General features: G+C 39.8%; 1 protein-coding gene and 1 long non-coding RNA gene across 5 annotated transcripts in view; one reads left to right on the forward strand and one right to left on the reverse strand.

The window, feature by feature from the left end:
- The window catches only part of LOC103097522 (uncharacterized), a 68,502-nt gene extending 61,030 nt beyond the window's left edge, over positions 1-7,472 (forward strand). Inside the window, exon 4 of the long non-coding RNA XR_001625037.2 lies at positions 7,141-7,472. This is a non-coding gene — a long non-coding RNA (uncharacterized LOC103097522). The remainder of the gene's footprint in view (positions 1-7,140) is intronic.
- Positions 1-25,943, reverse strand: part of DENND2A (DENN domain containing 2A) — a 122,430-nt gene that overhangs the window by 279 nt on the left and 96,208 nt on the right. For 3 of the 4 annotated variants that reach the window (XM_056799792.1, XM_001375250.5, XM_056799793.1), the window contains exons 15-19: positions 14,146-14,323; positions 11,285-11,326; positions 10,135-10,252; positions 8,154-8,399; positions 1,973-2,059 (exon numbers count right to left, since the gene is read on the reverse strand). In XM_056799792.1, the coding sequence (XP_056655770.1) occupies positions 1,973-2,059; positions 8,154-8,399; positions 10,135-10,252; positions 11,285-11,326; positions 14,146-14,323 (671 nt within the window). Of the gene's footprint in view, positions 1-1,972; positions 2,060-8,153; positions 8,400-10,134; positions 10,253-11,284; positions 11,327-14,145; positions 14,324-25,943 lie in introns of those variants that run through there. The other variant, XM_056799795.1, reaches the window with a different exon arrangement.

Here is a 25,943-nt window from a genome sequence, read left to right on the forward strand (position 1 = left end):
AGAGAGGTGAATGACAAATCATTTCCTGTTTCTTAGTCCCTCTATCTTCTAGCAAATAGGCTAAGTGTAGCAGACGTGGAGTTCTGAGCTAGTAAGTCCACTCTCTAGGGGAAAGGGAAGGGAATAAGCATTTATCAATGCTTACTGATTATAGTATGATAAATAAGTATATTAAAATATGAATAGGAATACATGCTTTTTAAATTAAATGTAAATATAGGCATATGATATGCTTATTTAAATATAAATATATGCTTAATTTAACATTAATGTATCATTATAATATGTTTATTTAAATATAAATATTTTTATATTTATAATATATAATATTTGATAATATACAGCAATATAATAGATACTATTCATAATGAATTATGGATATATTTATATTTAAATATGCTTATTTATTATCAAATGCTTACTACTTGCCAGGTACTATGCTAAATATTTTACAAATATCATCTCATTTAATCCTCACAACAATCCTGGGAGGTAAGTACTACTATTATCCTTATTTTATGATTGAGGAAACTGAAGCAGACAGATTAAATAACTTGCCCAGGGTCACATAGCTAGGAAGTGTTGGAGGCTGGATTTGATGTCCTGTCTTCCTGACTACAGACCCTTGCTCTAGCCACTGCTCCACGTAGCTTTCTGTAGATGAAATTGAGGTCCTTGTGATCTCCTCGAATCTAAAGGGAATCGTAAGTTATCCAGATGAATGAATATAGCACTAGAGTTTACCATCTGTGGAGCTTCTCAGGAATGAGGGATCTCAGCTCTCCACAAGAGTTTCTTTTCTCATCCTTTCACCAGCCCCTACCCCGGAGGGGTTCTGTGGTATGACTGGGACCTAAGGGAGTATCAGAAGAGAGCCCCAGGAGATGGACTCCTTCCTAGATACTGACAAAAGGAGCATTCAGTGGATGCCATCCTTAAGTAGTAGGATGGCCATGGACATTCCAAGGATCCAGTTAAGTTCTGGATTTTGGGAATTTCCACTGTGTTTTGTCCAGCATTAGGCAGGATAGTTTGAGATTTCAATTCTCTGTCCTCAGTGTATCCACTTATGGGTCCCTTGTTTTCAACACATTTTTCCTCAATGAGTAGGTCTACATTTGGCCTCTTTTTCTTGTTACTTTTATTTCTTCATTTTTTCAGCAAGTTGTACTAAGACCTTTGGTACACTGTGTTTGTATTTAAGAAACTGCACCCTTGATTTTAACACACACGCGCGCACACACACACACACACACAAACATATGTTCATATTTCCACTTTCCAGTACATTTTAATGGCTCAAGTCATCTTCATTTGCCAATTAACCTTCTCTCTGGTCTTGTCCATCTTTCCACTGGCTCCCTCTACCTCCTCTTAGACTGTATCTTCAATTCTAACAGTCCCAGTGGATTTCCAGGGGGACAGTTAGCAGTGGGCACAAGATTTATGCCACGCAAACATTGTGATAGAGTAGAAAAAATATCAGACTTGGAATTCTGAGTCCCCAGGTTCGAAACTTGGTTCTGATACTTACTAGCCAAGAAACCACAGGCAAGACACCTAACCACAGTTCACTCAGCAGCAAAATAAACATAATAGTCCTTTTACTAACCTTAAACACATGGTTGTTGTGAAGAAATCTCTTTGTAAACTTCATGAAAGTGCAACAGAAATTGTGAATTACTCTTATTATTTTTTCCCACATGCCTGATCACACACAGGTTGTAGTTGAACAAATAAGTATTATGTGAGAAGAAGAAAAGGAAGAGTAGAAGAAGGAAAGGAGCAGAGTCTGCTAAGATGAGCAGATTGTATCAGTGAGGGACATTTTGGGGAAACCTTGTCAGGAGGAAAGAGAAATCCAAATCTAGGTCTAATCTGCTGGGGTTAATAGGAGCTGAGCAAGTAGGATTATTCAGAAGAACAATCTTGAAACAATTAAGAAGGAGGAAATAGTGTCCCACCCCCTCACCTAGCCCTTTCAGGAACTTATTGACACCACTCTGTTCACCACTGGGGAGTGTCTCCAGGTACTCCTGTGCTCTGACCTCAAACAGACCTGTTGGAAACAGAAAGAAGTCTTTTTAGTTGTCTTCCAGATACCAATTTAATTTTAATTCATTTTTATTTATGTTTTTTATATCATCACAGTTTTCCCCAATGTTTCCCTCTATTTCCAGAGAACCATTCCATAAAACAAATGGTAATTTCTTAAAGATAGAAAAAAGGAAAAAAATCAGTATAACTGATCAATACATTGAGAAAGTATAAAAATACATGTAATGTGTAATGTAACATTTGTAGACCTGTACCTCTGCAAAGAGGTGTGAGATTTCTATGGTTATTCAATTTTTAATGGAGATCTTTTGGTATTATATTATCTTCATTTTCCAATACATTCCTTCTCCCTTCCTCCCCCAGTAAGCCATCCCTTTATGACAAAGAATAAAAAACAAAGGTGGGGGAAGAGAGCAAAATTAATCAATGCATCTGTCAAATCTTATAGAATATGCAATTTTCCACATCCTTAGACCCCGCCCATGTAAAGAAGGGATAGAGATTCATTCTTATATCTCTTCTTTGGAGCCAAGGCAAGTCATTACACTTTCACAGCTAAATAACTTAATTTTTAATTCATTTTGTAAATTTAATCTAATTTTCTCAGTTGGGCGCATTTCTCCTTTGAGAGATATTATATTTCTTACTGATTTTCAATATGCAGCAAATCTACTATGTTAGCATATGGAAACAATTTTGGAGAAGTTGTAGAAAGTCAGGCATATAAATGCATTGTTGGTGGAACTGTAAATTGGTCTAGTCATTCAGGGAAGCAATTTGGAATTAACCAAGAAAAGTGACTAAACTGTTTGACCAAAGAGTATATACACCAAGGAAATCAAAGACAAAGAAAATATACCAAGATATTCATAAGTAGCACTTATTTTAAAAAATCCTTACCATCCACTTTAGACTTAATACTATATATTGGTTCCAAAGGAGGAGAGTGGTAAGGGCTAGGCAATGGGGGTTAAGTGACTTGCCCAGGGTCACACAGCTAAGAAGTGTCTAAGGCCAGATTTGAACCTAGGACTTCCCATCTCTAGGCCTGGCTCTTAATTCACTGAGCTACCCCATAAGTAGCACTTTTTGTGGTAGCAAAAAAACAAAACAAAACAACTGGAAACAAAGTGGTTGCTCATTGGTTGAAGAATGGCTCAATAAATTATATATCACTAATGTGATGCAATATTATTGAGCAAGGAGAAAAACAAATATGAAGAATTAAAAAAAAAGTAGAAAGACCTGTTAGAACAAAATAGAAGACCAAATGCACATAATAATCACAATAATATAAAAGAAAACAGTACTAAAAAGCTTTGAAACTCAGGTCAATGCAATAACCAATTAGTCACAGGACTAGTGTTGGAGTCTATCTCATTCCTCTTCAGAAAGAGGTAGTGGACTATGGGTATGGAATGAAACATCCATTTGTCAGATGTGGTGATGGTGACAATTTATCTTGTATGACTACTTTATCATAAGGAAGGAGTCTTTCCAGGGAGGAAACGGTTATTGAGAAGTGACAACAATGTTTCTAAAAGCATCAATAAAGCATTTTAAAAGTTTCTTTGCCTTCAGACTCAGTGAAATATTTAGCAATATGTAAACAAACACTTAAGTGTACTAGTAGAGTTTTAGAGCCTTTTAAAGAATGAAGACTCTTTTTACAGCCTAACTAACCAATTTCTAATTTATCTACTTTCTTCTTCCTTAAATATCTCCTTGGACTCTGTCCTTCCTTAAGCAAATAGGACACTCCAATTGCTTTAGAGCTACTTGTTTTCTAGAGGAGGCCACAATCTCACGGCAGTCAGGGCCTGAATCTAACTTCATCTCTGGTTCCTTCAGAGCACCCAATGTAGCTCCTTACACAAAGTGGGTACTTAATGGGTGTTCAATTTAAATCTGTTTTGAAAAATTAGAGTTCTGTATGCCAAATTTGCCTAAAGTTTGGTACCCTGGTGTACTACTCTGTAGAGAGGTCTGGGAATATTAGATGGGCCACTATTTCACCTGAACCTAGCTACTGAGCCTCAAACAAGGAGCTTGGGTGAACTTCCTTGGGGTTGGCAGGAAGTCCCTGCAGTCAGACACTAAGGTTGAACTGGTAAAGACCAAATCTGTCCAACTTCTCTGAATGTTTGCTTTTGTAAGGCTTTGTGTTCCAGCTCTAAATGTCATCTCCCTAATGAAAAATCAACATGTATCGACAATACCCTATGCTAACATTGGTCCTCTTCAGGCAGCTATGTGGGTGATGTGGATATAGCACTGTACCTTGAGTCAGAAAGACTCATCTTCCTGAGTTCAAATCTGGCCTCAGACACTTTACTAGCTATGTGACCCTAGACAAGTCATTTAACTCTGCCTCAGTGTTCTCATCTGTAAAATGAACTGGAGAAGGAAATGGGGAACCATTCCTGTATCTTTGCAAAGAAAACCCCAAATGGGGTCATGAAGAGTTGAAATGGACTGAAAACAATTGAAGAATAACAAGAACTATAGTTCTTTTCCTAGTTGTGCTGGAGCCAGTCTGAATTGGCTTTCAAGAACTCAGTTAAAATTTTCAGTGTGAACATTTACAGCTCAGAAATCAGCAGAAGCTACAAATGAAAGCTGTATTTATCATATTCTTGATCATTTAGACTTTTGTTTTTGGTTATGAGTTAAGGCAAAACCCACCTTACTTTCTGTCTTAATAACACCTCTATATAATATATTATCATGTCTATATATTTCCGTATATGATATCTATATAATACTTTTCTGTCTATATAACAATTCTAATAAAACAAAAAAGTGGCAAGGGTTAATTGGCTTGGGTTAAGCAATTTGTCCAGTGCCACACTGTTGGGAAGTCTGTGAGGTCAGATTTGAATGCAGGTCCTCCCAACTGCAGGCATGGTGCTTTATCCACTGTGCTACCTAGGTACTCTACCCTCTCCTTTTTTTAAACCTTTACTTTCTGTCTCAGTAATAATTCTAAGACAGAAGAGTGAATGAAGACTTTCAAAGATGAAAGAAAATGAGCTCTACCTGCAGAGGGCATTGAGAATCCATCTAGGGATGCTGGATTCTGTTTTATCTCAAAGGGACATACAAATAGAGGCAGTGAGATTGGCAATAGATAAGAGCACCAGCCCTGGAGTCAGGAAGACCTGAATACAAATCTGTCCTCTCACCATTTACTAGCTGGATGACCCCGACTAAGCCACTTAACCTCTGTTTGCTTGCTTCAGTTTTCTCAAATGTATAATGAGAATGATAATAGCACTCACATCATAGAGTTGTTGTGAGGATCAAAGGAAGTAATATTAATAAAAAATGTTTGGCATTGTGTCTGGCACATAGTAGGTGTTATACAAATACTTATTCCCTTCCCTGAAAGTCTCTTGTATTACACTCAACTGGCCATTCTCTTAAAGATAAAGTAGTGGAGGTGGAGGATATATCTGCTATTTCTCTATATTTCTTATAGCATCTTGCATGCATGCATCTCAACAAATGCTTGTGTTGAGGATTTGAGGTGGGAAAAAGGGTATTTAAACTCTCTTCAAAGGACATGGGAAATTTCTAAAGGTAGAAAGTTTTGTGTTATAAGAGGTCTCCTGCAGATTTTGGGTGACCACTTACCAAAGGTTGAAGAAGAAACTCATGCTTTGCACAGAGACTGGACTAGATATCTGAGATCCGTCCACTTGAAGAATCTGTTATTTTCTGGTTTATCCCCTCTCCTGACTTTCAATCACTCACTCTTCTCTTTTTAGGGAAGAGAAGAGAGAAAAGACAGTAGAGGAGAAAATGGCATAAAGGTAGCATGGATGAAATGGACTATAGAGAAATTTCTAAATAAGATTTTTGAGGGATTTTTCACTTAAACTAGAAGAATGAAATTAAAACTCCATTAAGGAACTAGAAAACCATTTTGGAAAAGAAAATAAAAAGGGAGTGGGGAGTGGTATGGTCTTTACTACTAGGGCAATGTAGGCACAGTTAGATGGCACAATGATTAGAGTGCTGGGCTTGGAGTTGGGAAGACCTGAGTTCATATAGCTTCTGACACTTCCTAGCTGTGTGATCCTGGGAAGTCACTTAACTTCTGTTTGCCTCCGTTTCTTCAAATTTAAAAGGGATCATAATAGTCCCTACCTCACAGAATTATTATATGGATGCACAGTGTATGCACTGTGCGTGATACATAGTAGGTGCTGAATAAATATTAGCTATTGTTATTATGAAGGGGTGAGCTCGGAGTCAAAGATATTGTGGAATATCTCTACTTGACAGATCAGATTGCTCAGAGTTTTTGTTAGATAATCAGCCAGTGGAGAGACAGTGTCTCATTATGGAAACAGAAAATTAACTTTTAATACAGCAATGAAAAGAGAAAATGGGAATGTTAACAAGCAGGATTTTCATGGGTAATATCTTCCTAATCACAGTAAATGGGATCACTTGCCTCTATTGTGGCAAGGGAGAAGAACAGGTATATGTACTTCAAGTCTAATGAGGGATCATTTTCTAAAATGGAAAGCCGTTGGGCTAAACCTGGCTCTCTCCAGGGCACTGGATCTCTGATCCAAGGTGTGACAGTTCTTACTACCTAGGTTAATTTTTAGCAAATCTTATCATTTCTTGGGCCTTCAGTTTCTTCATTTGTAAAATAAAAAGTTTGGACCAGATGACCTGCTATAGTCATTTTATCTCTGGATTATTCATTCCTTGATCATTCTAAATGAACATAAGAAGAGAAGGAAAGGCAATAAAGTTGTGCACTGGTGTGAACTTTAAAACTACTCCACCCTACTCAGATGTACTTTAGGGGAAGATAAAGTTGTAATCTCCTAATTGTAACAATGGAGATACTTGGTCTAACAGAATCAGGAATGTCTGCACCCATACTTAAGGATTAAGTATCTAGGAGGATGACCTTTGATAGACATGTGTAGAAACAGCTGACAGACCCCTGGGCTATCCTAAGTCAAGCTAAGCTACCATTGGTACAGATAAGATGCAGGAAAATTACATAACACCATCTATATAGGGCGTGTCACTTCCTCTCTTCACTCTCTTTCCCAGGAGAGGTGAATCTGGCTGGTGACTTCCTGTGAGCAGACGTGGGCACCAGTTCGATCCTGGAACTTGAGCCTGGAGGAGTTCCCTCAGACAGCTTCCTTGAGATGGTCTTGTGGTAAGTGATAAGACTGACTTCCTTTTCCCTTGGTGCTCAGGGGAGGCCCCTTTGGTCAAGGCCTTTTACTCCTGCCTGGCTCAGCCTGAGCCTGAGCAGTTTAAATTAACTCTCTCTCTCTTAATTTCTTTCCTCTATATTAATTAAAATCACCATAATTTCCAGCTAACTTGGGTATTTTGTTATTTTGGATATCCCATGGCGACCAATAATTAAATATAGTTTAAATCACAATGCTACAATTATCTTTACATTGGAGAGGGAAGTATGGGATATGTAGTTCAGACACCCATTATCTATGTGGCCATGGTCAACTCAATGAACATCTTTCAGTGTCTATTTCTTTCTCCATAAAACAGGGATAACAATGGAAGCCCTCCCTACCTCAGAGTTTGGTTACAAGGACCAAATAAGACAATAGTCAGGAAGGCATGCTTATAACTGTGAAGGTCAGGGGATCTGTAAAAAGCCTTTGGGGAAGTTTTCACCCACCAATGAAGAGTGGAGTGGATTTAAAGCTTTCTAGCTAGGAGGTGAAATGGATAGAGTTAGGAAGACCTGACTTTAAATCTACCCTGAGACACTCACTAGCTTTGTGACCCTGGGCAATTCACTTAACCTGTTTGCCTTATTCCATCCGAGAAGGAAATGGCAACCCACTTTAGTATCATTGCCTGGAAAACCCCATTTGGGATCATGAAGACTGAGACAAGACTGAAGAGCAACAAAAATAGGAATTCTAGTCATTCTTCCTTGGGCTCCCCTCCCCATTTCTCACCCCAATCAAACCCCAACTGTTGCCTGACTCCAGCTTGAGCACATCAATTTGCTCCAGCACTCAACAACCTAGGCCCTCCCATCTCCCAGGGTTTTGGGGAAAACCCCCAACAAAGAGCCTTACCTTTTGCCTCCTGCTTCCGTAGTTCTCGTTCCTGGATGAAACCCCGGAATGTCTGGGTTTCCATAAAGACCTCTAGGAAGCGTCGGAGGCTCTTGGAAGAGACAGCTTTTCGGAAAGCCTCTCGCTGCAAGGTCCTCTCCTCCCGCTCACTGGTCGTTAGGAACAGGGAGTAGTGGCCCACAACTTCCACAAAGAACCGGACAAAGGCTTCAGACACCACTTCGTTCAAGGGGCTGAACTCTGGGCCTGCAGAGGGAAGGCGGGGAGTGTGTGACCGAAGGAAAGAGAAGGAATGGTGATTCACCTTTGTGATGAGTTCATAAAATCAGATATGGCCTTGCCATGGTAGGACAGATATTCCAGATTTGCTAACTCATTTCCTACTCTTTTTGGTAAATGTTTTATTATTTTTTTTAATTATCTCAATCCACTGAGCTTCCCCCTGAATACAGATTGAACCCAGGCCTGAGACAGGCCTGGTTTTCTATCTATTGAGCCACCAGACGACTTCTGTATGAACCACAATTAGCAGGCTATGTCGAATGGTGCATAGAGGAGCCAGCCTCAAAGCCTGAAAGACTTGGGTTCAGGTTGGGTCTCTGAAATGTATTGGTTGTGTGATGTTGAGAAAGTCATCTAACGTCCCAGTGTTCCAGCTAACTCCTATAGACTCTAATTAGCACAGAATATGCTAACGTATATTGGTAGAGGGGATTTTTTTATGTATAGCAATGAAATCACAGGTCCGGTCCTTGTCCCCTCGTGTCAGCATGATGGCAGAGGATTTGAAGAATCCTCTGAATAGAATAGAATACCTGGGTTTGGATTCTGCCTCTATTATTTAATACTTGTGTGAATTTAGCCAAAATCCTTTAGTATTTTAGGTCTTGGATTTTTTTTTATCTATAAAGTAAGGGTAAGACTAGAGTAGAGGTTCTTTACTTTTTTGTTTGTCTCCCTTTGGCAATATGGTGTAACTTGTGGCCTCATTTTCAGAATAATGTTGTTTTTTTTCCTTCTTTTCAAAAATTAAATTTTATTTTTAAATGAAAATGTCTTCTTTCCTTTCCAACTCCCGTTCTTCCTCAGTGCCAGGTTACAAACATGTAAGTCAGACAAAATAAATTCTGGCATTAGTCACATTAAAAAACAGTCAACATTCTATATTTATCACCTCTCTATCAAGAGGTGGTTATCAAGTTTCAACATGACCTGATTGGTCATTGATTGAGTTGATTAAAGTTCCTAGATATTTCAAAATTGTTTATCTGTACAGTATTGTTGTTACTGAATGAATTATTCTCCTGATTCTGCTCACTTTACTCTATATTAGTTCATACAAGTCTTCCCAGGCTTGTCTGAAACTGTGATTTTTGTAATTTCTTATACTCCATCACGTTTATATACTACAACTTCTTTATCCATTTCCCAATTGACAGGCACCTCTTTAGTTTCCAATTCTTTGACACAATACATACAAAAAACTATAAGTATTTTTTATACAGATGACTCCTTTCCCTCTTTCTTTAATACCTTTGGTGTATAGACTTAGTAGTAGTCAGAATAATGTTTTTAAATGGACAGATTTACAAAGTAAAATTCAAGAGAAATGATCAATTGCATTGAGATAAATATATTATTTTTTCCCTATTCAAATCCTCAGAGTCCCTGGAATCTATGCATAGATCCACTGGGTCTATGGGAATCTCAGGTTAAGAGCCCCTCGATTAGATCATCTCTAAGACCCCCATTGGATTTGAGCTCTAAATCCTATGAGAAACTGGTTCTGGGCATTTCTCATCCTATTTCTATTTTATCTGTCGTTCCAGAATATCCCTATTTTCAAGTTGCTTGGAAGAATGACAGACCCCCTGAGGCATCATCCCCTTTGCTTCCTACCCTTCATGATGGACAAGAGCACAGGGTGAAGGAAGGGAAATGATTGGCAGCAGGCATAGTTTAGGTTGACTTGAGCATTTACCATATTTACAATCTAAAGGACCTTCATCTTGGTCGCTAGCCAGGTTGTTCCTCTGCTCCAGGATGTGTTCCAGGGCTACCTGTAGCTTTCGGGGCAGGATGGACTCCTCATCTTCCATCTAAAAGCAGACAGCAGTACTATGAGCAAGGATGCATCAACTTCCTGGTCAATGTCCCTGGGATTGGCGAAGGCCCAGGGCAGTTCTGGCATGGTCCTGCCTCAACATTGCCAATATGAATCAGGGCATATGCATCAGGATGACTAGTTCCATCCAGGAGAGGTCTCAGAGGAGGCTTTAAGGATTTAATTGAGCAATAGATGCCCTAGAATTAATTTATCTCTGGGGGAAGGGAGTAAGTCCTAGTGTGAAATTTTGGAAGATGAAACAGAAATTTGCAACACTGGCTGTCAGGAAAAGGAAGCAAATCTACTGTCAATGGGAACTTCAGATTCATGGCTGACAACCCGGTATGCTCAATTCATAAAAACCAAAACAACAAAACTCTGTTCAATGCAAGTTTTGATATAACCAAGTTTCTTTGGTATTAAGATTATTAAACTGACCAGGTTTAGGCTTTAGTTATAATATTCACATTACTTACAACATAGAATTGTTATGGGGAAAGTGCTTTGTAAGCCTTTAAAAAGCTATAAATGTCACTTGTTCATTTGGTTATATGATTTGAGATTTGGGTCTTATAAGATTATTTTCTTACAAAAATGAATAATATGGAAATAGGTTTGGAGTGATAATACATGCATAACCTGGTGGAATTGCTTGTCAACTCCAGGAATGGGGAGGGAAGAGGGGAGGGAGACAACATAAATCATGTAACCATGGAAAACTTATACGTAAATTTTGAGTCGCTATTTTTACTATCTAGACAAATATCTTCACACTACTTAATAAAAATAATTGTGTTACAAAGCATCTAGAAATTAATCTTTTTCTCCATAGCATTTCCGCTTTTCTCCTGCCCTCTTTGGACCTTCTCAAACCTGACTGTTGGCAGGGAGATGGCCCAGAGTGCTGCCAATCCTCTGTTATCTCTTGCTTCTTAACCCAGAAAGATTTCCATAGCCAGAAAGTTGAGTCCCAACCAAAGTGACTCCAAAACAAAGAGAAATCAGCAGGGATAGGCTGACTTACCTGTCTCAGGAAGCGATTGTTTACAAGGTCTACCACAAGGACCTGAAGGATAGGAGAGAGAAAGGGGCTGTTATTTACTGTTGCTGGAGATCTCAAAATGCAGGAATGACCTCTTGCCTTCTCTCCTTGTTGCCACATAGAAATAAGCAGAGGCCTGAAGGAAATAGGGCACTTGCTGTGGTTTCATGATCATGTCATTGCCACCACTAATGATAGGGGAAAGGTCTACTGGGTTGTCCTCAATTGCTTTAATTCAACACTCAGACACAAGCTGGAACACACAGAAAGGTGACAGACTGGCCTCATTCACAGTCTTGTTTCAAAGCTTGGCTTCTTTTCCTTTTCCTTTCTCTCTCTCTCTCTCTCTCTCTCTCTCTCTCTTTTCTAAGGCAGGAGATCAGGGAGGGCTAGGCAATGGGAATTCACAGCTAGGAAGTGTCAGAGGCTAGATTTGAACACAGGACCTCCCATCTCCAGGCCCATCTCTCTATTCATTGAACCACCTTAACTGCCCCTATTGACTAACTTTTCTTAAGTGTTTCTCAAATCATCTTAGTTCCTGGACTATCCTGATAAGTACAAAAGATGATTCTGATCATATTCTATACCTGCTCACTTATACAAACATCTCTGCTTCCAAATGAAAACACAACTTTGCCCTTTGATCTATATCTCATTCTAAGTTAATTGATCCCATACTACTTGTCATTTCAGAGCAAGGCAGAAAGGGATGGGGTCATCAGAGCTTCTCAGTGGGGAAATTTGGGGGTAGAGGGTGGACGAAGGTAGAGACCAGAGACCCCACAGCTCTCAAGGAGCAGCTGCTAGGTTCCCAGCTTCAATATAGTCCTCTGTCCTTCTCTTCCCATGGGGGTAAAGAACTTCAGTTAGGAATCAGTGCATCCTGTCTTGGTATTCTGAAAACTCCTTGGAGAGCCTTCCTGTCTGATTCAACTCTGACAACCTCTGGCTACAAGAGAGCCTTGAGCTGTTCTCTACTTTGGTGAAAGAGCCAGGCACCCAGATACTGACTATGGCAAGTAACTTAGGGATGTAGGTGCTAATCTTAGCCATGGAGACAGACTTTAAAGCTAAGTTTAAGGCCCTACCTGCTTCTCAACCATCAAAATTTGTTTTCCTCAGACCATTTTGAAAGATTGAAAAGGATGGCCAGATACCATTCTTTTTGGGTCTTTCCAGACTCAAAGTAGATACCTTGTGACTGGCAATCTACATTTGATGTGAATTCCAGAAGGCATCTGGCTGGGTGTTTCCAAATGGGGATGCCAGGGTTTGTCTGCTTCTACTGAACAGTCTTGGGGAAGAAAGAAGAGTTGTGGGGGTACTTAAGTACTGAGTTAATACCTAAGATTTTGTTTAGAATATCTGGGGACATTTTTTTCTTATAATCTCTAGTGATAACCTGGGACCAAACTGTGTGATGGAACTCTAAATGTTTCCCAATCCACCCTCTATCCCTATATCTGTTTAATCACTAGCTAGCCCAATAATTTAAAAAAGGACAAAAGTTATGTTGTAAGCAGGAAGGAAGAAAATCATTTGAATGTAAGCTGGAAATGCTAACTAGACCTTTCCCTGCTTTGATGACTAGGCTGTGAAAGAACAGGAACTTAACGATGGATTACATCTTTACAATTTCTAAAAACATTTATATGAAAGAAGATCCATTGAAAAGAGTAGTAACAAGTGTCCCCATCATCTGTTAAAACTGATCCATATTAAATAGATTTTGAGTGATAATACATGTAAAACTCAGTGGAATTACTTGTTAGCTCTGGGAGGAGGGGAGGGAGAAAATATGTTTCATGTAACCATGGAAAAATATTTAAAAAATAGAATTATATATCAAAAATTGATCCACATTTAACCCAGAAGTGTTCTTGTTATTCTTTAACATCTTGGGCTTCGGATTTGGGGAACTAAGAGGAGCAGGAAAGATTTTGGAGAGTTGGGGAGAGGGGTACTGGCCTCTTTTGAACAGAAAAGAAACAACATTCCAGCTCAGTACTCAAAACAACACTTGTCTGTGGTCAGGAGGATGCATCTCAGAGCATGGACAGATAGCCTTAATGCCTGGTGGTGCTCTGGGTTCATAATAGACGGATAATAGTGAATGGCCAGAAGGATAAAAACTGTAATTAAATTTGAGATGACTGAACTGTTAATTAAGGATTCATGCTAAATAAGGGTCTGGTCAATAAGTGGAATACCCCCAATACTATGCCCCACACGGAAGAGACTAAGGAATCTGCTTCTGAGAAAGTTGTGATGAAATGTAATGGAACTGCTTTGGAGGGACTGTGGAACACATGCAGACCCTGTGTAACTGGTTCCAGCCTGCCAAGCCCTCGGTTAGAAGAAGCCTTTGTGACTGGTTACATACATAGTGAGACCAGGGACTCCTTCCAAAGGCCTTAGCTTGCTTCACAGGGGAAAGGGCCTGAGGCCTCTCACCTTACAGCAAAGGAGACAAACCACAAGAAGGCAACCCAAGAAACAATAGTGAAAAATGAGTAAGGCCTTTGGAAGGAGCCCCCAGTGCTGGTTCTTCAACTGCCTCCAAGGCTGTTGTTCACTGGGTGGTTAGCATCTGGGAACCAGTTACAGAAAGTCTAGTCATGCTTTGGTCCCCAATGGCACCTCCATGACATGTCATCGTGACTCACCCCAAAGCAGGCACCCCAGCCTCCTCGGTGTAGGAAATATCAACATCAAGGCATTTGGAGCATTACTCATGGATCTAAGGAAATGAAGCTGAGTTAGTACCTTCCATTGGCTTGGGATCCATAACAAAGCAGTTGTTTCCATTTGAGGGAAGCAGAGCCATTCCCAGAACTCACCTCTTCCAAGGGCAGCTCCTTGAGCAAAGGCAGCGAGCTGGAGAGCAGCCCAATCAGGAAGGGGGTGGGTGAGCACACGATGTCGATCATGGACGGTGGCAGCACGGGGATGTAGGTGTGTTGCCAGGTGAAGGGATAGATGAGAGCCACCATGGCATGGCAGCACTTGGAGAGGGTACTGGTGCCCAGGCCACAGAACAAAGAGACAAGATTATTTTAGGAAGGTGAATAAAGGCTGTGAACTTCGATGTGTTAAGCGTGTCTACAATAGCCTCCTTGGGCTCAGAGTGGGTGGTGAGACCTCCATGAGGAAAGTATAATAGAAATATTGAGGATCAGCCCATGGGGGACACTGCTTGGGAACTTGGACTCTTGCTTAAATGTGGATCCATCTTACGGAGTGAATATTTGTACATTAGGCTGGAAAAATCTCAACCAAAGTTTTCATTTTTTCCTTGACTGTGAAACACTGTCTATCCTATTCCCCAAACTAAGTTCCGTGGAACTCTGGCATTTTGCTGAATAATATTGAGGATTTTGCCTCTGCCTTCTCATTGGCTGTTCTCCATGCCTTTATGCTTTTCTTCCACCTCTTAGAATCCCTGGCTTCCTAAAGAATTCAGTTTAAAGTCTGCCTCCTAGAGGAAGCTCTTCCTGGTTTCGTTAGCTGCTAGTGCCTACCTACCTTTACAGGCTCTCTGTATATACTCTGTATTTTTCTTGTTTGTATTGCTTTATGCCCATGTTATGTTCTTTATAAAAATGTATGGTCCTTGAGGGAAGGGACTCTTTTTGTTTTCTCTTTGTATCCCCAATGCTTTGCATGGTGCATGATACATTGTATGTGCTCCATTGAGCAAAGAAGAGAAACCACCATGTGCTCCTACAATGTATCAGGCACCATGAATGGAAAAACATGCTGCTACCTGCTATATCTAGAAGACATCTATCTCCCTTTCCCCCAAAATAATAAACATGAAATTATGTCTGTACCCCAAATATTTTTATCTGTTGGGCTTGGGAGGAGGTAGGGATAGAAGAAAATAGGCTTTATTTCTTCTACTGTGTTCCAAAGTTTCCCTAAAGTCCAACTGATTTTGGGGGTATTACACAAGCTCCCAACTAAATCACATATTGGCTCAAGCCCCAAAATGTTCTGTGGCCAAATTTCACTGGAAATGCTGCTCTCTAGAGTTGTGAGTTTATCTTTAACATCTTCTTGAAAAGATGCTTATAATTAAGATTTTCATCAATCAAAGCCTTTTTCCTTAGTGACTCATTATTTCAGAGACATTCTGCCTTTATTTTTCATTACTCACCAATGAGCAGGAAGTCCCAACATGTTAACTTTGAGACTCGGTCTACCACCCATCCCCTTCTTCCATTCTTCTCCCAAGCCATCACCTAAACTTACTAAGGCAGTTCCTTGGGTAGAAACCAATCTAAAGATAATCTGTTTATAAGCTATAATAATAACCTGCTAATTTTTCTGCATTATAAAGTCATTTCCAAACTTCAAGTTCTTGGAGGCAAGAGTTATTCAAGAGAGCTGAGTTTTCTAGATAGAACCCATTTATTCCCTTATTTTTTTTCCCCCTTCATCATTTTGGATGAAAAGTTTTCCAAGTATGATATACCCATTTGCCTCTTCAATCAGATAGTGCTAACCAGAATTTAGCTCTTTTCTTAATGAGTCATTAGGAACATTAATTATTGCCCATTTTTGTAATATCCCTCCTAGGTCAACTGAAGAGAGGCCTAAGAAAAATGTCCCCAGACTGTTGTGCTTTTTGAGTCCTCTGGTCTTCATTTTATAATTTAACTCCCCTCTCTGTTTCTGTTAGGCTACTAGTTGTCACTTTTCTTTACTATCAACATACTTGTAAAAGTCCCTTTTCTTCCCTATCTCATTTGCTACTGCCAAGATGTGGGTCTAGAAACAAGAATAAAAGTTGTTAAACCTATATTTAAAAGAAAAGTAGAAGGATCTTTGAGTAAAGGTCTGGGGAGTCATCTTGTGAATAATGTTCCCAAGCTCTAGGGTGTGGGATTTTGTGACAATGACTCTATTTTGGTGTCTTCATTTTTAATTCTGAATATATCCCTCCTTGTTCCTCATGCCAGTGAGCCATCCCTTATGACAAAAACTAAGGAGGAAAAGAATTCATTCAGCAAAACCACTTAGCTGAATGCCACTTTGTCTTACAATATATGCAATGTGCCATACTCATAGTCCTCCCCCAGCTCCACAGAAGGAGACAGGAAAGTACATTTTCTCAACAACTGGGAGAGCCAAGCTTGGTGGGGCAATGATTGATTCGTTTCTCATCTGATTGCTCTCTTGGACTTTATGATCTCCAGAAACTCATCATCCTAAAAGATGACACCAACTCTGAAATTCACACCTCCTTTGGAACCCCTAGTTCTAGGCCTCCCCTTCTCTCTGACTGGAGAAGGGGGACATCAGAGAGCTCCTTCTAGATCCTCCATTTAAGAAAGGGTCCCAGGGCAGTCACTGATCATGCCCTCTTTCCAGGTATCCATTTTATCCTCCCCTTCCCCTTTTGTGTGCTATCTTCCCCCCATTAGATGGGGAGTTCCTTGAGGGCAGGTGCTGCCTTTCTTATATTTTTCTTATATCTGTAACACTAGCACTTAGTGCCCGGCACAGAGTAGACACTTAATAAGTATTTATTCAGTATGAACTATTGTTGATACTTGAGGCCTTTTCTGCTTTTTTTTTTTACGATTCTTGGTCATGTTCTAGAAAGTCAAGATTGCTAAATTGCTGGTTCTAGACAGCTGGGACATTACTGTCTTGGGCTTTCTTAATGTAGATGTTAGTTGAGGTAGAGGATAATCTCTTCCTTTATCAGACTCAAACATACTTGGGTCATCGAGGTGATTCAGTGGATAGAGAGCCAGGCCTGGAAATGAGAAATCCTGGGTTCAAATGTGACCTCAGACACGTCCTAGCTATGTGATCCTGGGCAAGTCACTCTATTGCCTAGCTCTTACCACTCTTCTGCCTTGACACTAATACACAGTATTGATTCTAAGATGCAAGGTAAGGGTTTAAAACAAATACAAACACTAATACACACACACACACACACACACACACACACACTTTTAGTTTGTGGGCACTGACCCTCTAAGGGACTACTTAGATATTAGCTACATTTACAAAGAGAAGAGACCACTGGCGTGGGATGATCTAAATGAAGACCTATTAAAGCAAAGGGATAGACCATCGAGGCCATAAGAAAGATTTCTTGCAGGAGAAATATAGAGCCTAAGGGAAAACTGAATGAAATTAGACTATAGTCAGAGGGCTGATTTATTACTTTCAAAGATTTCTGACTTGGTCACAAATTTTGACATTTTTAGCCCAACTTCTCTCATTATAGAAAGAAACTGACATTCACAGAGGTTGACTTGCTCAAGGTCACCCCAATAGTAAGAAACAGAGCCAGGGGTTTACTGGAGTTGGTTCAGGAGAGCTGATGGTTAAATTTTTAATGTAAGCACTTATACCTCAGAAATCAATTCATTGCAAATGCAACAAATCAAGGCTTGATTTACTATTTTATTACATAGACTTAAGAAAATGATGGATAAAATGTCAATAATAATGCAGATTAGGCTTCAAAGTGTGTCATATATACATGGGGGCGTGGGCTAGTTTACCAGCATTACCAATTATTAGCACACTTCTAGGCAAACTGAGTTTCAAATTAAGGTCCTATGACTTAAAATTCAGCTCTCTTTCCATTTCACCATATTGGATTCTACCTCTCTCCAAGATGTTCTCTACTACGGTCCTTTCCAGCTTAGAAATTATTCTTTTTTCTAGCAGTGGAAATGGATTTTGTTTGGAGTCACACACACGCATGCATGCACACATGTGCCCTTTTAACTCAGTCCTCATGGGCAAAGGAAAACATTTTGAAGGGTGGAATTAACATTTAGTTAGTGGATCTGCTGTTGAAAATATTAGCTGTAGACTTCCCAAATGCAAGAACTACATTATGCTTTTTTTTTTAAACACTTGCCTTCTATCTTGGTGTCAATTCTAAAAAAGAGGGGCAAGGGTTAGGCAATCAGGGTTAAGGGATTTGTTCAGGGACCCACAGCTAGGAACTGTCTGAGGGCAAATTTGAACTCAGGTCCTCCAGACCTGGCACGTTATCCACTATGCTACCGAGGTTGCCTCTTATATTTCACTTAAAATTTTTATTGGGAGGTAACCTTTCGATGTCTAGTATCAACACAGGTCTTTATATACATGCACATATTATTCTTTAATATCTACTTTAAAATGCTTCCAATTCAAAGTTCCTCTCTCTAGCTTCTCTCCCACCCATTACCAAGGCAAGCAATATGATATCTATTATATGTGTGAAGTCATGCAAAACATATTTCCATATTAGGCATTCAGTGTAGGTCTCTAATGAATATTTGTTGACCAAACTTAGGCAAATGTGGCAAGAGGCTCCCTATATACAAAGCAAATGGAAAGGCATATAGTGCCTAGTGGATAGAGAGCTGGCCTTGGAGTCAGAAAGTCCTAGCTAGGTTCAAGTCCAACCTCTGCGATACATTCACTGTGTCACCCTAGACAACTCACTTAACCTCTCAGTGCCAGGCGCAATTCTCTAAAACTACAAGTTGTGGAGAAAGAGTCAAAAATCTGTGCTGAACTGGCAAGGGAAGTTCTGCTCCAGGAGCTCCCTACTTTGATGAATTCCCATTCAAAGAAATAGAGGTGGGACAAGCTTCCTCTTAGCTTGTCAGTCATGTTTCTACACCACCCACCTGTGACACCATTTATGTTGTCTTGTTCCTCCTTGATTGTCTTAGAAAACATTTTCTTCTGTTGAAGATAAAAGAAAAAAGAGCCTAACATAGTACACTCTTTTTTTTGCTCCTTAGTACCGCCACTTCCCAGAGAGATTACATTAGTTTTCCAAGTGAAATTGTGTTGTTATTTCTTGCTTGGATCACCTAAACTCCCCAGTTCCCAGTTTTTTTTTTTTCTAAACCCTAACCTTCTGTTTTAGAATCAAGACTGTGTATTGGGTCCAAGGCAGAAGAGCAGTAAGGGCTAGGCAATGGGGGTTAAGTGACTTGCCCAGGGTCACACAGCTGGGAAGTGCCTGAGGCCAGATTTGAACCCAGGACCTTGCATCTCTAGGTCTGGCTCTCAATCCACTGAGCTACCCAGATGTCCCCTCAGGTCCCAGTTTTCACAAATAGCGGTGTTCCTCAATACTCAAAGGAGTTCTGAAATGCCTACTGGGGCTGGACTATGGTACATCAATTGCCACCGAATGATCGAATTATCGTTTCAGAGATGAGAAAGGATAGTCCACATCTTGCTCCTCTCAGAGATATACAAGATATACTCAAAGGGGTGGCTAGAGAGCACCAGGCCTAGAGTTGGGAGATCCTGGGTTCAAATCTGGCCTCATATACTTCCTACCTCTGTGACCCTGGGCAAGCTACTTAACCCTTTGATTGCCTAGCCTTTGCCCTTCTGTCTTAGAGTTGTTACTAAGACACGAAGTAAGGGCTAAAAAACAAATAAAGATATACTTAAGATAAACCTTCTCTTAATCAGGATGGGAGTAAACAGTATAGTTAAATCAGACCTTCCATGAAGGGAAATTCAACCAACAAACGCTGCACTCAACAAATAGCTATTAAGTGCCCAATCGGTACAAAGCAGCGCTGCACTCAGTTCTGGACATAAAGTAATAAAAAATTTATATGCACTTACAGGGAAGTGCATAAAGAACTTCATGTCTAATATGGGGAGCAGAGCCCACAAATAAGTAAGAAACCTGGAAGAATTACATGAAGGCAGAGGATAGGTTTATATATTTATTTTTTAATTAAAAAAACCCCTCACCTTCCACCTTAGAATCAATACTATGTATCAGTTTCAAGGCAGAAGAGCCTTAGGGCTAGGCAATGGGGGGTAAGTGACTTGCCCAGGGTCACACAGCTGGGAAATATCTGGGGTCATATTTGAACCCAGGATCTCCCATCTCTGAGTGTGGCTCTCAATCCACTGAGTCACTTAGCTGTCTCCCAGGGGGAAGGTTTAGCCAAAGCATGAGTGAGTTGGGGACAGAAAGATCACTTTCATTTGGGAGGAGTGAGGAAAGTCATGGAAGATTTTGGCAGAGGAGATGATATCTGACTTAAACCTGGACAGAAGGTAAGAAAGAACATGAGTATATGAGTGACTGGGGAATGGAGGAGTCTGTAGGTCTGGGGGATGGCTGAAGGAAATGCACAGATTAAAAAATAGGATGAAAGCGAGATTGATGAGTAGTCCATTTTGCCAGGTTTGTGAAGTGTGAGAAAAGGCTGTAAAGAGGAGTAGGAGATAGGTCATGGGATGTACTGAACATTAGGATGATGAATTCATACTTTATTTATTTAAAAAAAAACCTTACCTTCTGTCTTAGAATCAATAGTGTGTATTGGTTCCAAGGCAGAAGAGTGGTAAGGGCTGGGCAATGGGGGTTAAGTGACTTGCCCAGGGTCACACAGCTGGGAAGTGCCTGAGGCCATATTTGAACCTAGGATCTCCCATCTCTAAGTGTGGCTCTCAATCTACTGAGCTACCCAGTTGCCTCCAAATTCATAATTTATTCTGTAGGCAAGTGGGAGCCACTGAAAGTTACAGAGCAGAGAAGTGACAATTTAAAAAAATACAATTTTTTAGGAATATTACTCAGGTGTGGGAGCTGGATCTGAGAGAGACTAGGTTTAAGGCAGAAAGAACAAGAGGCTATTACAGTAGTCTAAATGAGAGCAAATGAGGGAGAGACATAAGGAATTGAGTCAAACTTTGAAATGAGATGACTTCTGCACAAGATTTTTCAAAAAATGCCATCCTTCAGAAGATAGTACTTTTTCTCACAAACATTTAGGGTAGGAAATAGATAGTGGCTGAGGAAAGACATTCTTTTCCCAAATCTCTAGACCCTGGGCCACCCCCTCATTGTTTCCTCAATATATAAACCCATCTTCGCCGATGGGAAAGTAAAGAATAGGGGATTATAGAATTCCTGGGATGGTTACCTTTGAAATCAACCTTTCAAAAAAGCTACATGTTGAATTTATTATATATGTAGTATTTATAAAGCTTTAGGGACCTTTATCCTAACTCCCACTTGAACTGATGAGTCAAGGTCCCAGAGGGCTGATGACTTGTGTATGTGTGCCCTTCAGGGTTCAAGGAGAACCCTTGAGGGTCAGTGGAATGTTTTTTCTAATGCTATCAGCTCCCAACTGCAGACTAGTATGTCTGCCCCCAAACTAATCACTAGTGATTATTGTCCCAGTTTCATTAAACCAATTAACATCAATTAGCTTTAACTCCCATATTTTACAGAAGAGGAGGCCAAGAAATATGTGGCCTGTTGGAGGTTAAACTAAGAGTTAGTGGAAGGAGCAGGTTTTCACATCTCAAACTTTGGTAGGAAGCAGACTTTTTTTCAAGTTTTCAGGGAAAGAAAAAAAAAAACCATAGGGGAGGGGAGAGGCACCCTCTTGCTATAGGACATGGATTTCCAAGTTTGGTTTTGATTTAATTTATAATCATTGAAGTTCTGGAAGAGTGTAACAGAAGACTTCCTGAAAAGATCCAATGAGGGAGCTGAACATATTTGGTTACAACACTTTTAGGTCCATGTATGGAGTGGATAGAAGGCTGTTGGCCAGCAGCAGGGAAGACAGCTCAAGCAAGAGCAAGTGGGTTAGTTGAATGGTCAGTCCTCCACAGTGGGTCAGACCAAGTGCTGCTGTCCCATGCAACTATCTTCTTTCCTTTCAAGTGTTATCAAAGTCCAAATGGGGACGAACAGGAAAATATAAGTATGCTTTTAAAGGTTTTCCTAAAAATCCTTGGTGATGGAAGAGAAAAGAGAGTGGCTAGGGTAGAAGTCTATGTGCATTTCTTCAGCTGCCACTAGTTCTAATGAGAATTCCTTTCCTGACTTCTAAGGGCCAGGGGAGCCTTTCTATTCAGGGGCCTGGCTTGTGGGGAGGAACTTTATGTCTCGGAATAATAAGAAGTCTTCTTGGAGCATACAAAGCTGCACGCTGATTTCAGAGATGGCTAAGGATGACACCTCTCCCCACCTCCTCAGATTAGGTTCTACTCTGTCTTCTATTGCTTCTACTAGATTGGAAAGGAGGTCAAGAGAATGGGGCGGTAGGATCTCTTGAAGTGGGTAGGAGTGTACTCACAGCTGGCCTTAATTAAGGTGGGGGTGGTGGGACAATCACCAATTCTGGCAGCTGTGCTTGGCTTGTAGCATATGGGGGAAGGGAATAGTTTGCTCAGGGGAGTGATACAGACTACAATCTGGCCATTGGTTGACAGAAAAGCAAAGGAAGAGATTGCAAAAATAATTTGGCGGGTGGGGATGAGTTCCACAGAGTGTTACACTGATCCAGCAGCTCCACACTCTTGCTCACAGGCTTCTAAAGGCCTTTTGGAGGAGGCCTCCTCTGTCAGGATTTTGGCATGTTCCCACTAATCCATTCCCTACTCATAAACCAGGAACTGCTATGCCCAGCCTGCTCCTAATTTATCTGCAAATAAGACAAGTCATATCATATCTGGAGTATTGTGTTTAGTCCTGGGTACCATGTTTTTAGGGGGGATATTGACAAAATGAAGCAGGTCTAGATTATAAATTTAGAGCTGGAAGTTACATTAGAGATTATCTACTCCAAGCGATGAGGAAATTGAGAAGCAGAGATTAAGTGAACTGTCCAAATTTTTAGAGGAAGTAAATGGCAGAGATGGGATTGGAACCCAGATCTTCTTACTCCAAGGCTATTGCTTTCCACTGTACCACATGATGAAGATGAAGGGGATGGTAAGAGTAAAAGAAACCATGCCACACAGGCATTAGCTGAAGGAATTGAAGATGTTTAATCTGGAGAAGAAAAAAAAAAAGAATGTCTTTGGATATTTGAAGGACTGTCATATAGAAGAATTAGACTTGACTTTTCTTGGACCCAGAGAGCAGAACCAGGGGGCAGTTTTAGAGAACTAGATTTTAGTTTGACAGGAAGGAGATTTTTCTAACAATCAGAGTCATTCTCACTGGGAATCTTCAAGTGGGGACTGAATACTACTTTTGGTTGTATGGAGGGTTCCCAAACAGGTACAGGTTGATCCCTCAGGTACAGTGATCCCTCACCTATCGCAGGAATTATGTTCCAGAGACCCCGGGATAGGTGAAAATCCAAAAAGTAGTAGCGTTATATTTATTTTATTATTCATATATATTTTAAGGCTTTATAAACCCTTCCCACTCTCCTCAAAACCTTTTCCACACTCTTATTGACCTACTGCCACTGAACCAATCAGCACCAGGATACAGAACACAGCTTTCATTCCACCAGCCAATAGTGTGTCATGCACAATCTCATGCTGGCAAACTTGCCCAAGCGGTAGTGGCGTATACTCCATTTCCATTGTGTACAGTATGGTATTCATCTGCAAAATCCTGTGATATAGTGAAAACTCCGTGATACAGAATGAGATATATATATTTTAAAACCCATGATACAGTGAAGCCTCATTAAGTGAACTGCAATATAGCGAGGGACAACTGTATTACCTTTGAAGTTCCTTACAACTGGGTGATTTTTACAAACCTCCAATAAAAACTTTGGTTATAAAGAAATTTTAGAGATCTAATGGGCATAGGAAAAGTGAATGATTTTAAGAATATCAATTCCTTGTGGGTGGGGTCTGTCAATCCTTGTATCCTTCATGATTCACCCAGTCTAGTGCTGAATTGAACAGACCAAGTTGTTTCTATTTGTTGTAAAAGCTCTGGTAGTTGTTAGGATGGTTTAATTAACCCACTCCAGAACTCAGTAAAATGATGCTCACACTAGTGGTCAGCTCCAGAAAAGACTGATTAAATAATGGAAAGGCTAGGATTGTCAGATTGACAATTGGACTGGGGTGTGTGCACATGTATTGTGAGAGGGTGGTATGTATGTGGCTACCATGTTTTATTGTAGTTCTGAATGATAAGGAAAGACAATAAAGTATAGTAGAAAAGGTATGCGACTTAATATTCAAGGATCAAACTCTGCTCCAATCAACCAAATAACCATAGACAAATCACTTTACATGCTGGGGTTTCAGTGCCCTCATTTATAAAATGAATGGATGAAAGTAGGTATCTTGAAGGTCTGTTCTGGTTCTAATAAAGTCTATAAAAAAGAACTCAGTGTGGGCAATAGGAGTTTTCTCTTTAGAATTTGAAAAGAATGACAGATGCTACAGGAAACTGATTTTATGACTCATTGGCTATATTATTTTGATCATCATAATTTTGTATTTATGTATTGCTTCCCAGTTTGCAAAAGTTCATCCCTCACAACAACTTTGGAAGAAAGTCAAAGTATTATTATCTCCATTATGGTGAAGATATTGATGCTTGATTCTGTTGAGTGATCTTTCCACTACATTATTCAATAAAAGTGTCCAGGGAGGCTCTGGAACATTTTAAGCAGGTTAGCAAGATTGGGGAGAGCAAATCCAAGGAGAAAATTTTCACAATGAAGCTGATCCATAACCTCCAAAATGGGGAAACTGTGCAAGTATAACTGAGGAAGGAATCTAACTCTATGCAAAAAAATCAGAAATTAAATAGCAATGGATAAACAATAAAGATTACAGTGAAAAGGCATCAGTTTGTATGTCTAAGTTGTATTTCTTTAAATCTTGCTTCAAATGATGTTTTCCTAAAATAACAATTCAGTACTTTAGCTGAACCAGTTGATCTATAAAGTTTTTTCTACCTCTAAATCCTATGAACCTAAGAATGAGCATGGAGGTCTGAGACCAGAGGAAGGTCACCATATTCCTAGTTCTCTGTCTTATAATTTTTGTTTATATATTGCTTTACTTGCTTAAATGAATGCAATGAAATTATTTAAAATGAAAAATGCATACTTGTCTAGATAATGTATATTAATTCCCGAGTTGCTAGATCATCCATGTTTGGTATTATGCAAATTATAGAACGTGAACTCTAAAATCCAAAGCAACATTGACTGCCTTATAGCAGCTACTAAAATTACAGTCACAGTGCCTCCAATAAAATATTCTGCCTAGAGTGGGTGCTCCATGCCAACATTATGGGGAATTAAAAATTCCAAGGAGCATATAGTAGCTATATTTGAGGAGTTTTATGAGCTAAAAAGAGAAAATCATTAATATTAAGCCAATAGAACACAAAAGCATATTTACATCCACAGAGACATTATTTGCTTAGTAATTCACAGAGTTATACAAATATACCATATAAACATAAGTTATGACTAGGATAAAACTCAGGGTGGCTGCCTAAACTTTACACTAGCTGCCAGTGGTCTGAATTTAGATTGAATAAATATGTATTAATGTTTTATCAGTAGTAAGTAGCCTCATGGAAAGTTAGACCTAGAAGAGACCTAAGAGATCACTTAAAAAGATAATGAAAGATAATTTCTTTATCCTGAATGATATTCTTCTGTCTTTTTGTAAACAGGGGTGTCTGCTTCCTTCCCTGAATGGTAGAACTGGCCATTGTTTCATGTTTGATGAAAGCTTTGGGGGGTAGAGAGGTAGGGGGAGAGAATAAACTTTATAAACTTCTTTATTTATCCGCAGACATAATGGGGATAGAGGTATTATGGGAATATTTACTTGGGTTGCTATGACAACAGTAGGCTATGCCACCCCCATCCCACCCGCCCCTAAC

The sequence above is a fragment of the Monodelphis domestica genome, chromosome 5 (assembly GCF_027887165.1).
Source record: "Monodelphis domestica isolate mMonDom1 chromosome 5, mMonDom1.pri, whole genome shotgun sequence".
Lineage (NCBI taxonomy): Eukaryota > Metazoa > Chordata > Mammalia > Didelphimorphia > Didelphidae > Monodelphis > Monodelphis domestica.